The sequence below is a fragment of the Mesoplodon bidens genome (assembly GCF_964165515.1).
Source record: "Mesoplodon bidens genome assembly, chromosome: 12".
Classification (NCBI taxonomy): Eukaryota; Metazoa; Chordata; class Mammalia; order Artiodactyla; family Ziphiidae; genus Mesoplodon; species Mesoplodon bidens.
The window spans coordinates 64,450,807-64,464,835 of NC_138168.1; the positions used below are offsets into that span (position 1 = coordinate 64,450,807).

The 14,029-nt window shown below is 33.2% G+C and overlaps 1 protein-coding gene across 1 annotated transcript in view; it reads left to right on the forward strand.

Moving 5' to 3' along the window:
- The window catches only part of EYA4 (EYA transcriptional coactivator and phosphatase 4), a 264,825-nt gene that overhangs the window by 198,718 nt on the left and 52,078 nt on the right, over positions 1-14,029 (forward strand). Inside the window, exons 6-9 of the mRNA XM_081251226.1 lie at positions 6,310-6,402; positions 10,821-10,887; positions 12,113-12,255; positions 12,404-12,547. Coding sequence (XP_081107352.1) covers positions 6,310-6,402; positions 10,821-10,887; positions 12,113-12,255; positions 12,404-12,547 — 447 coding nt within the window. The remainder of the gene's footprint in view (positions 1-6,309; positions 6,403-10,820; positions 10,888-12,112; positions 12,256-12,403; positions 12,548-14,029) is intronic.

Sequence of the window (14,029 nt, forward strand, 5' to 3'; positions counted from 1 at the left end):
CACATAAAACCTCTGTAGAACCACCCAATTCTAGCATTAAAAAGAAGAGCTCATGACCTGTTAGAAATGTGCATTACAAGCAAGCAGTTAGAATAGGCACAGTTTGCCTGGACCTTGCTGTATGTAGATTAAATTAGAATATATGACCAGTGGATGAAAAGTACTCCATTATGCCCGTTATTTAAATTTTTATAGTTTTAGTTTCTTTTTTTTTAATTCCACACTTAAAATATACTTTCATACTTAAAAAAAATATGTTGCCAGAATTTAGTTCCTCTTAATTCTAACTCAAGGGTCTTTTTTTGCAAAGAACCAGACAAGAAATGTTTTAGGCTTTGTAGGCTATGCTGTCTCTCTCTGTCTCATCTATGCAGCTCTGTCACTGTAGCTCAGATGCAGCCATAGGCAATACATAAATGAATGAGAGTCGTCAGGTTCCAATAAAACTTGATTTATGGACCCTGAGATTTAAATTTCATATAATTATCACATGTCACAAAATATTCTAATTTTTATTTTTTTTAAACATTTAAGATGTAAAAAACATTCTTAGCTCACTGGCTGTTGTTCTATTCTGACATATTAATGTAACATAGGCAACTTTACAATAGTGAATATATACAATCAATATTTAGTAATTTACATCTAATATCCAACAGAAAAAAGTTTTTTATGTGTAAAACATCAAGTTTTCCTAGTTCTTAGTATTAATGTTTAAGAGTTGTGTGACCATGTGGGAAGAAAAAGGACTTCTGTGTCAGGAAGACCATGGATCTGAAACCTGGCACTACATTTACTTGCTGTGTCATCTTGGACAAGTTACTTAACCTCTCTGAGCTTTAATTCTTGTCTACAAAAGAAAGATAATAATACTTTACTGGCAAAGCTTTTGTTTTAAATCATATAATGTATGTAAATTTGGGGCAATATAAACCAACATAATTCCTTTTCCTTAATTAATAATTCAATAATAATTAGGCAACAGTTTTTTAAGGAAAATGGAAACGTGCAGTCAGTGTGTTAAAAGACTCTCCAATGTTTGGTCAGATAATAAATTTTTCTGCATTTAGAACATGTAAACTGGCCACAGAGGCAAACTTTTAGTAATAAAATGTTAAGTACACTTTGATTATTAAGGATATAGTCTCAGTGGCATAATGATATGAAATATTTAATGAATTTTAATGACTCTTTATGCCATGTGTTTATAACATAAGCTGAGCATTTGATGCACAATGTTTCCCATTGAGAGTAAACTATTTTATTTATAGTTCTGGGCTTTATTGATGGAATTTGATCACTTTATAAAATTATTATAATAAAACAAAAGACAAAAGCAAAAGCTAATTTAGTGGCTTTTCAAGATCTTTCCATTAACTTTAGATTTTCAAAATGATAACTTTGATAGTTTTTACTGATACGAATGAGTCAATAGTGTCACCTTAATATCCTACCCTACTACCTTGGTGCTGCTTAAATATATTACATTACTCCTTAAAGTAATTTTTAAAGGGGTTCATCACCTTAATCCTAATTCTGTAATTATATCTGCAGATTTATATTAGAATCTAGATTTTCCTTTCAAATTTTTGTCACTTGTGAAATTGTTAAAATGAAGAACTGTCAATAAAAATATAATAAATACAATCATATCTTAGCATACAGATCAGTGGTCAACAAACTTTTTTTGTAAAAGGTCAGATAGTAAATATTTTCAGCTTTGCAGGCCATATGGTCTCTGTTGTAACTATTCAACTGTGCTTTCATTGCACAAATGGAGCCATAGACAATATTTAAACAAATGCACTTGACCATATTCAAATAAAACTTGATTTATGAACACTGAAATTCGAATTTCATAAAATTTTTATGTCAAAAAATATTATTCTTCTTTGATATTTTTCAACTATTTAAAAACGTAAGAGTCATTCTTAGCTCACGGGCTATACAAAAACAGGCCATGGGGTAGACTTGGCACTTGAGATGTAGTTTGCCAACCCAGATATAAATTCATGTATGCTACTTCATGTACATGTATATGCATGTGTGTAAATGCATGCCAATCATGTGAAAAGTTACTTCCATATATAAGTAAGATTCTAATTTCCTTATGGTGTCAAGATATATGATTAGCTATACTTTATATACAAAATACTTATATTTATTGGAAGTGCTTAGGATAGGGTCTAAATGTGAATTTTCACTTTCTAACTTAAAATGTATCAGGTTCCTATTATATGCCAGGTTCTGTGCTAGGAAATGGGAACCCAATGACCTATAGAACATGATACTAGCCATCAAGGGACCAAAAGACTAGCAGAGGGAAACAGAAAAGAAAATAATGAGTGCATAATGTGTTCAAGGTGGGTGCACAGCAGAGGGAGGGAATATTTGATTCTACATGGAGATTAAGAAAATACTTCAAAGAGAAGATTTGGGGGAACCAAGATCAGACATTCTGATTGGGTTTATGGTGTTTTCTATATTTGAAATCTGTAGAGCATAGAAAAGAATCTCCCAGAGTTTTTAATATATAGATGATTGATTCACATGGGATGAATTTGTTTCTGAGTATTATGTGTCTGTGCAGTAGAACCAGCTACTACTGTGGCTCTACTCTTTTTAGATTTTCTTTCTGGAATGAAAGCCATAAATTGGAAGCATCATCAAATTATTTTACAAAACTAAGTACTTCATGGATATTTAGAAATGAAAGACACTTGGTGCTCATAGGTTTTTGAGTGAAAAAATTGATTTAGAAAAACATAAATCATAAAACTAGTAGGCAGTACCTCTTTCCTCCCCTGCAGTGTTGTAAATTGTATCCTTCCTGATCCAACTCCTCCTGAAATTCTTTGTAGAACCTAAGTTGTCAGAGGTGGCTACGTGAGATTTTGTGGTTCAGGAAGGAGTATATTTGGAATTACATATATAGTCTTTTAAGCGGACATCTGTTTAAACACAGATCTCTGAAGATGAAATGTAAAATGTAAAGTACTTGGGTTACCTCTCTTTCAAGGGTTAATTAAGCCTAATATTGCAAAAAAATGAACATGAGCATTAAGTTATGATAATAACAGACTTCCTCTAAAAATAGTTAATATATATTAATGTTGTACTTGAGTTCTAAAGATAATCTGAGGGGACAAGATTAAATTTGCTTTGAAAATACTTGTATGAGAGTATAGAAGAAGGTTGGGATATAAAGAGAGAAAATCAGTAACTTAGTAGCCATAGCTGACAATAATCTCATGCAATCTTGATTTAGTCCACAGAGATCAATCATTTTTGAAGGTTAAAAATAAAACCCTTTCATATCAGTATAATAAAATGACTTTGACTTTTTTTTAACTATTTGGCTTTATGAAAAACATCTAAGTTGCAAGTGGATAACTAGCATGGAGGGGGCCTGGCAATATAATTATTTCTCGAAGTAATGGTTCTGTACAAAGTGCTATATGTATGTAGATTTTCCATCCCACCTTTTGGGAAATGAACCTTGAATCACTTATTTCAAGCATGTAGAAGAATAAAACCACAAAACTCTCTAACCTAAGAATTAAAAAATGATTGCGGCTTTTGAAATCAAAATGTTTATTTTGTAAGTTTGAATTTTGTTCATAAAGATGATGCTTTCCTTCTATAGAAGGTTATTCTGTACATTTGATAGCATGATCTGTAATGATATTGGACACAGTCCTTAAAATAAATTAAAAGCCCTGTTTAACTTCTGTGTTAACTTAAGAAAAATAGAATACAGTAAAAAAAAAATACATTTGAACATGACAGTGAATGTACACTCATAAACTTTTGAAATGAGTATTTTTATAAGTTTTAGAAAATAGATGCATAAAACTAGATTTGTTTCATTGATGAACATCTTTCCAATAGTGTCTTACACATATTAAATGTGTGGAAACAAAACCAAGACAAAAGAAAATGGAATACATTTCAAATATACTCAGACCTGTAGTGAAAGCGACTTCCATTTTTCAAACTTTATAATTATCATAATGTTTACTTTATAGTCATTACCTGTTTTCTAAATATTAAGACACTTCTTTGTATTTTAACATCTTTTTAATAAATCAGCTAATCATATAAAGAATGCCCATTTCACTTCTTTGAGTTTTCTGTTCCTGAAAAAAACATTATTACTTAATATTACTTTCTTTCTCTATAAAAATCAAATCAAAATAACTTTGTATCTTACTCAAGAGATGTTTGCTGATGCTGCCCTCCTGTGAACATAAATTATTTTCTGTTCTGATTGATTTTCCCCCTTTTCCCTATTTTTCAACTCTTACCCACATATGAAAAATAAGTTTGGATTAATGTGTAATGTTTTCCCCCAAGTGTTAGCATCCATTTAACTATTACTTTTAAATCCATGTGTTTTAGTCCACTGAACACATCTTGATGTGTATGCTTGTCTTTATATACTTTCTAGTGATGCCTCTTCTCAGCTAAATGAGCCTCCTTTGTCTTTGACTAAAAGCAGACCTTTAAAATTTTAATGAGAGATGATTCCAGGATAATGAATGCAACCACAAACTCTCTCTCTCTGGCTTTTCTTCCTACTCCTTTCAAACTCTCTCTCTGGCTTTTCTTCCTTCTCCTTTTGACCACCTGAAACTTTCAAATTGAGGAGATTATAAATAACACCAATTCTAAGTTTTTGAAATCAAACCTCAAAGTTGGGATCCAAAGTAACAAAACTAAACCTCATGTCTAGCTTGGTTAGTTTTTTAGACATTCTACTTCCCCTCTCCCCATTTCACAAGTGAAATATATATAACCATTAGTATTAATACATCTATTTTAAAAATATTGTTATAGATTTAGACATGTTTAAATAGGAATTTAGCCATGATTAGAATTTGGAAGACAAACTGTCTCTTATCTTAGTTTTGCTGGTGACTTTGGACGATTCCTTTTTGTCATATGTCAGAAGTCAGATGGGGACATTGCATCGTAGAGAATAGCTTTTACACCTTTCTAAACCCTACTCTGGACCATCTCTGTACAGATGAAAGGAATTCTTGGTTAGTTAGTGCTGCCTGTGAGGCAGTGTGGTTTAGAGTTTGGATTCTTTCCAACCTTTACAGTTCGACTCTGAATCTTCCAGCAAATCTTCATGACATAGTTAAATCCCGGATGCTAAATTAACCCCAGAGCTCACTGAGGGAGGGTCCAGCCAATTCTCTTCATGTGGAAAGGGAACATAATCATTACTGCATGTTTCTCCATCATTAATTGCTTTTCTAACAGAGTAACGTCGCTGACTTGCTTGCTTGGTGGGTACTCTCTGAGCCCACTATTCTTTTGGCCATATTTGTCCGTGGTTGGCTAGTCTTCAGCTTTCTTCTTTATAGTTTTCTGCTTGCTTCTGAGGTTTTAAACTGTGTCATTCCATTTATGACCAGGAAACATAAGAGGTGTTAAGCAGAAAATAATTTAGTTTATTCCCTTGCTGCTGTGATACATGGAGCTCTGCCCACAAAGGGAAAATATGGTGTGACAAAATGGGTAGAGGCTTTTTCACTGCCCCTGCCAAACTCGTTGCATCTAATAATGACAGTGATGTATACCTCAGTGGCTACATCATTGCCAAGTGAGGATTTTGCCAAAATATACCACCTCAAAGGAGAAATAATATATGAAAGAGTTTTCAAAAGATACAATTACTGTTGTAGAAACCATCTCTTATTCTATGTTTATGTCTATAATGTATTAAAAATTGTTATACCATTAGAATAAAAAGCCCAACACCTTATGGCTCTTTTGGCTTTTGTAGAGCAGAACTTTACTGAGTACTTCATTTTTCACCCACCATATGAATACACCCCTGGTTTCTGTATTTGCATATGCCTCATTATATTCTTAAGCAATCTTTTTTTTTAATGTCACCTTGGGAAGAATAAAATATAAGCAGTAAATCTCTTTGTTACGATTTGGATTAAATGTGCTAAAGACTGACTGACGATTCCTTTCTTCTGCCTTTTGACTATAATACCAGAGTGTGCTTAGGTGATTTAAAAATGCAAATACACGTACTGCTGTTTCACTGTGTAAGGTTGACTGCCTTAAAAGCCAGATTCGAGAGAACCAGCTTAGGCAGAAGATTTTTAGATTAAATCCTCTATAAATGCATGTCCATTTAGAAGCTAAATTAACAAAACTCTCCTCATCGACTTCCCAAGTTTTCTCTTGCATGCCATGGTAGCTAGAAAAGCCACTAGTCGTACAGTCAGCATCTTTGATATAAAGTTAGAAATAAAACTCACATGTACTTATTCTTCTACGTAGTGTCTCTCCTTGCAGTCAAAACAGAGCCTTTGAACAGCAGTGAAACCACAACCACGACTGGAGATGGAGCGCTTGACACTTTTACTGGGTCAGGTAAAGCCTTAAGCTCGTGTGTTGTTCCGTACGCATTGGGGTCCACCTCATCCTGCTGGTGAATAAGCGAGAATTGGATTTTTATAATTTCAGCAATAAATTCACTTTTTGGAAAACTCATTGTCATAAAGTTATGCTTTTTTTAGAAATGATGTTTAGAATAGTTTTGCTGAATCTGCAGTTGACAGCAAAGCAATCCCCTGACTTTCTTATTAGAAATAAGCAGAACTGAATTCTTTCATAATTATTTTATACAGTGCTTAATTTAATTATTAGGTTGTAATGTTAACTTTGTTCCTTCAACTTACCCATTTAAATGACATCAAAACTGCCTTCTCTCCAACATTCGAGATGTAAAACTATCCATTTGATTCTTTCTAAATAACCTTGTTTCCTCTCTGGGTTTTAAAAAAAAAAAACCTTCCTGTGTAAGCAGCTGAGTGACAGGTATTAAAGGTTAATGGGCTTCAGGAGAGCACATGCTGGTCGCATTAGAACCCAGCCTCTGAGAGCACGAATTTCGCTCAAATGCTTCAAAGAGAACAATAGCGTGTCTTTAAACATCAATCCTCTTTAAATATAAATACCTGATAACTCCCAGGTGGGCACAAGGACACGCAATAAGTTGACTTAAAGATTTTTTTTCGTTACTATATTTCGTTTGGTTGATTATCTGGTGAAAGGCCGTTTTTGTTTTTTTTTTTAACCTGAGGAGGAATTTGTATAGCAGAAAGATGAACATTAAACCTAGAAAACTATTTGTGATAATTAAATCTTGGTTCTGTTATTCTACTCTAATATATTTTATACTTATTCATGTTCTCATATACAAGGATTTTGTGTGGGTATGCTTCTCATGTAAAAAGAGCTGAAGTAAATCCTTGACTATAATGTCATTATAGCATATATTTGATTTTTATAGATACAGATGATCCCGTTTCATTGGTTCACACTGACTGGAAGCAACTGCTATGTATTCACTTAAATATTAGTACTCCAAACAGAAAGATATAATAATTTATACACTTTGTATAGAGAAGCATGTGTCCTAATTCACCTCCTTTCTAGCAATTCTCTCGCCTCTTAGCAGATAAATAGGCACCAACTTACTCTAGCATTTATATTACTTACCATAAGTGTTGTAAACTTTCTGCAAAGTAAATGCATATATGAACACAGTTTTTAAGGATAGGAATGAAATTAAGTGATCGCTGATATACTTAAATAGTACACTACAAGTTAATGAAAGCTGAATGAAAAAATTATGGGATGTTAGCTCCAGAAGGAATTTCAGAGATCTGTGATGATCCGTTTTATAGGCAAGAATATGGAGGCACAGAGAAGTTAAAGGTGGTTAAGCCCATACAGTCAAGGCCTCACAGGTGGTCACTGGTATAAATGATTCTAGAATAATGTCCTGGTCAGTCCAACAATCTTTTCTTTAATACCCCACTGGAAAAGATAAAGATGGAAAAAGAAACAGGTGTGAACTGTCAAGCTGTCTGGAATTTACTCATATTATATTTACAAATAGTTTCCCAGTTTTTTTTTTAAGAATTATCTATGGCTGTGCTGTCCAGAAAAGTAGCCACTGGCCATATGTGGCTATTTAAGTCTAAATTAAATACTATTTGGTAAAGCAAACATCTTTTATCTAGTCACATTAATTACATTTTAAGTGTTTAAGAGTTGTATGTGGGGTTTTTTAGTGGCTACCATAATGGACAACTCAGATATAGAACATTTCCAATGCCATGGACCAAGTTCAATTAGACAGAGTGCTTTAGGTCAGGGATTCTCAACAGCACCACTATTAAAAACTTGGCTAATTTTTTTATTGTGGGAGAGCTGTCCTCTGCACTGTAAGGTGTTTAACAGCATCCCTGGCATCTATCCCAAGTTAACAGTAGCTTTCCTCAGCTGTGACAACCAAAGATGTCTTCTAGCATTTTAAATGTTCCCTGGCAGGCAAAATTTCCACCCATTCCCCAACTTCATCTCCCACCTCTCATCCCATTGAGAGTCACTAATCTAAGGTGTTACAGTAATAAGGGTAAAACCTTAAAATTGCTTGACACCACCCTATGAGAATCTGATAATATTCCTTAAAAATGTGTTTTAATTAATTTTCAGGACATTTTGAAGACAAGCACTTTTGCTAACTTTTGTATGCAGAAATGATGGAGTATAATGAGTTGAGTGCTTTGCATACATCTCTTGATTAATTAAATGACAACAGGGAATAAAAGGAAGGTCTCCTAAATTTGTACATGGGATTCCAGAAATCATACTGGAAAGATTAGGCTGCTCTGTGTAGAAACAGTCTTTACTTTGATCAGCATAATCTCAGCTCACTTTAATCCAATTTTGTTGTTGTTTTCAATTATCTGCAGATTTATTAGTTAGAATAAAATATATACAGCTTCGTTAGAAGCATAAACTTTCTAAGTTTTATGTAAACATAGTTTTCTGAGTCAAAGGTTTTGTTTTCTACCTAGAAAATGAACATATAGACATTGATATGAAATTTTAAAGGTTGAGCCTCTATACTGTTATGAGTACATTATTCTAATGATATCTAGATTCATTCATTAGAGGGAAGAAGCATCCTATATATTCAGATTTGTGTTCATATATGTGAGGCTTTTTTTCTGAAATAATTTTGTTCTTTGGCTAATTCAATAAAAGCTGAATGTTTCTTTTTCTTATTTGATGTTTCTTTAGAAAAGCCTTGTGTTTAACAGTCTTGAGAATAACTGATTAGTATAGTCTGAGTCTTGAGTGTACCACAATGAAGTTTTATAAATGAAACAAAAAATGTGGAATTGAGCCTTACTTAAGTATATTTCTGCTAAATAGGGTATAATTATTATGAATCAATGAATCAGACTGAATTTCCTGTGCAGTACACTGTTGCTATTATGTAGTGTATGTTTAGTGCCCATAGTGTGAGAGAAAAGGGCTGTTCTCATTGAGTTGATTTGAAAGTTTTAAACATTCTTTATGTTTTTAATAAATAAGTAGAAAATTAATGGTTCAGTGGTCCATGTGTTTTCAAATATACATAGCAAATTCACTTAAATTTGGTTGCTGAAAATATTTAGAACATAACACCTCTAATCATATTCAGTGATTGTCAAAATTGATTCATAATATTCTTGAAAATAAACTCTCTGCATTATTGCTATGAAAACTATAATATACTCTCCCTACTCAGAACTTACAGTCTAAATAGCATTTTAAATACATTAAATTCTATGTGTTTATGAAGCAATAGATCACAAGGGTACTTAATAGCATTTGGATATAGAAATATATCATGTTTCATAAAATAGTTAGCAACCTAAGCCTATTTGTCACTTTTACAATTCTAAAAGTTTAGCTCCAGAATTATTATGAACAACTTAGAAAAGACATAGTACTTTGAAGTATAACTATGATTGATTAGACTAAACTAATTCCAGCACTGCATTGTATACTACTTTAATCTTTTTGAAAAGTGAATGAACAGCAGATGGCCTAATAAAGACACTCTGTGTGCTTGCCCAGTATGGATTGGCTCTGAAGGGACTGCCTTAACACTTTAGGGCCCATATATTTGCAGTACATCTGTCTTAGTCAAGGCAGATGGTTAAAGGAAAGAGAAACTTCCAAACTTTTGGATACATTCCAGTTTGGGACTGCATGTTTGGCTGAAATGTTAATAGGACCTGGTTTTCACCTTTAAGTTCCTCTCAAAAAAGTACAATCTCTGATAGTTCAAAATATATTTATAAATATGACTGCTGCTTCTTTTTGCAGTTAGATTTTTTTTTAATGTTACATTATCAGCCATGCTTTCTGTGTATATTCCAATTATTATTAGAATTATTTGGACCCTGCATTTTTAACTACTCATCGGATTGGCAAAATGAAAGGAAAGAGAAAACGCTTTCATTTTACAACTTGAAAATGAAGGTTGAAACATCATATTTTTCTTAATTTTTATTATATTTCTATTAGGATAAATATGCAGGAAGAGCAATATATTTGGAATTTAAAACATAAAGTCTGCAAATTTAAAAATTTACCTTTATATCATGAAAGCTTATTACCTATAGTCAAGGAGATCTATTCATAGCATATTAATATGTAAGAGCATGCTACGGATTTAAGAAAATGGAGGAATGATGAAGGGGAATGATTTGTGAAAAAAGTTCGTGTCATGCTCCTAGCACATACGTGAAACAGTTTAATTAGAAGAAAATGTTTAGGCATCTGTTTCTGTCTAGAAAATGAATGAATTTTCTGTTTAGAAAATGAATGAATTTTTTGAAACATATCTCTAACATAGTCATTTCTTGAAATAAGTTTTGCACACTCCAGTGAAATATATTTATAAAGCAACCTTTTTTTGCACTGGTTTTTGTGTCTTACAGTAATAACAAGTAGTGGCTATAGCCCCAGATCAGCGCATCAATATTCCCCACAGCTGTATCCTTCCAAGTAAGTGGTCAGTAGTCTTTCAGATTTGTTAGAATAATTTTCCAGCATTATCTTGATTAATCATGTTTACACAATATAACAACTTTAAATCAGGATATATTTATGTATATAAATGTTATAGATAGGCAGTTGAATTGACAGATACTTGGATAGATTTATTGGATAGATTAGACGTTAGGTAAATACCCTTCACAAGTCTAGGAATACCCTCACTTATATCTAGACAATTGCTTTAATTCTGGATATTTATATACTTTGAGGAAAGCATCAAGCTCAAACCAGAATACACAGATTTTTTTAATGAAAATTCAAAAATGCTGACTAGTTTAAAGAAAATCTAAAAAGATTATATTTTATTCAAACATCAACACTTCATAATTTGTTCCATCATTATGATATTTTTATTGGATTTCAAGTTCTAATAAACATTTTTGAAAGATATGCACTATTGCTTTTATAACTAATGTAGTCAACTTTCTGAGCACAGTGGTAGAAATTTCAAGTTTAACTACATTGGGTGTATCTGAATTTGGTTGCCATCAGCCAGATGTGTCAAGATTTTGGATTCCTGATCATGTACAGTTAAGAGTTATTTTCCACAGCAGCTAGAGTGTTTCTCCTTAAGTATAGGCTAGAGATTGGATATCCATTTTGGGAACATTCTGTTAGATGTGGCATGATGAAGGGAATGACATTCCATTTCTTTTCAGGAAGCTGCCTACTTTTTAATTTTTTTTAATTTTATTTATTTTTTAAGATTTCTAGTTCTCTGTAGAGAATTCTTGGTAGGGCCTTTAATGACCTTTGTAGTCATTACATAGCATTGGATCATGCATGGTAACAGGAAATATGCTCATGAATGTACTAATTATCTGGCCTGGGCTTCACTTTCCTCATCTACATATCAGTTGGAATACTATTTCGAATGTAAGCAATATAGACCTGGAAGAGACTTTAGGTGTGATATCTAAACCAAAGTTTTCTTTTCACAGGTGAGGTGTAGACTTAGCGAGTTTAAATTATTTGTCCAAGGTAACTAGACTGGTTTGTAGCAGAGCCTGGGCTCCTGACATTCAGACTCTTGTCCTTTTCCATATTGTTAAAATGATATGTGGATAAAGAAGAGGATTACTTCCGGGCTATTATCAGGTTTCACTGAATCTAAGCTGTCTGAATTAATATGCAGTCTTTGTTGCCACAGTAATGCTATTTTTCTGATATTTAGGCCCTATCCACACATTCTTTCTACACCAGCAGCTCAAACAATGTCTGCCTATGCAGGCCAGACTCAGTATTCGGGGATGCAGCAGCCAGCCGTCTACACAGCGTACTCACAGACAGGACAGCCCTATAGCCTGCCCACTTACGGTATTTCACACCTTCTCTCTTCTTCTTTGGTTATAAGCATGTAATCCTGCTGGCTAGTAGTTGTATAGTCTAATATATTGATATGTTACAACTCAGAAATAAGATCACTTTACTAATGAAATGGGTTGCACATGCGTTTTCCAAACAGATCTGGGCGTGATGTTACCAGGCATCAAGACAGAGGGCGGACTCTCACAAACTCAGTCGCCATTACAGAGTGGGTGCCTCAGTTACAGCCCAGGGTTTTCTACCCCACAGCCAGGCCAGACACCTTATTCTTACCAGATGCCAGGTAAGTACCACACAAGAAACATGTTATGTGAGAAAGAATTATTTGAATGAGACTCCTTGGCTTCAGACTAGGAATTTAAAGTCATGAGGACAGTTTTAAATCTTACCACTGCTCACACGAGGTCATCAGAAAAGACAAATAACTGGGAAGAAACATGATGAAAAGAGTTCAGTATACATCAAGAAACATGACCCATATCAAAGTTAAATATTTAAGTTTAAGTTGCATAAAATTGGCAGGAAACTAAGTCCAAGCAAAGCAACCTCCAAGCCAGTCACCACGCTAGTCACATGTTTGGCATCTATTTAAGTGATTTCAAAGATTCATGACAAAACCCAGTATTTTCTTGTCAGGATTCCTTACATACGTAATGCTTTTTTGATTAAATTTAAAATTGAATTAGCACTTCTCTAAGTCCCATTTACTGTTGAATAATTGGAGATGTTTTTGTTCATTTCTAAAATACCTCTCCCCTGTTAATACTATATTTCTTGAATAGGAATATTTAGATAATTTGTACCTCCACCTTAAAAAATTTTTCTCCATGTACGATCATTATTTAATTTTTCTTTTTGTTTTTGTCTCCAATTAAAAATTATTTTTGAACATTGTGTAGTAGTTGCAGAAAATATTTTAGTGACATACTAAAAACATTAAAAGGTTATTTCCTATCTGTTATTTTTTTTCTATATGGTTAGTCATAGTTTGGGGGCTATATTAACATTATTTGAACCAACTAATATTGCCATTTTAGTTGACTGACTAAAATGAAATAATTACTTAGACCTTTTTGGCTGAAGTGACAGGTCTCTTTTTTCCTTATAATGGTAGATACATATATGCATACATGCCTCAACCACAATAAGCCACTGTGGGAAATGCCATAGAGACATATCCATTTATTCCCCAGAATACTTTCATATCGGATATTCCAGGCCATGTCAGTTTGTGTTTATTACCTAATACTATTGCTATTCAAGACACATTGACAAAACAAGTAATCAGCTGCCTCAATAGTCTTTTATTTTATTCCTTAACAAGTACATTTCATGAGAACATTTTTTTTTGAATCTGTAAATTGATAGTTCACTTGTTTTTTATCTAATTTTAAAAATAATTAAATAACTTTCAGACCTTGTCGTAAAATTTTAGAAGATCGTCAAACCTTAGATGATTGCAGTATAAACAGTTCTCCCTTGGGTCTGAGCCCTAGCTCACAGCTTTTTTTGTTCTAAAGAAAGGACATAGAGGAACAAAAAGATGGGGAGCTGGAAGCATGAACTCTAAATGAATTCCATGTGTTTATTTCCTAAGCTAGCCCCAGCCAAATGTTTGAACTTGAGTAGTTTTTGTATGTTATGCAGTTGATATGACCACTGGAAAGTTCCAGTAGTTTCCTGGAAGTAGTCTCAGTATGGATAATATCTTATTCTTTGAGTACTTCTGTACGTGTAGACATTGACCCTTGAAGGTTAGCCGGGT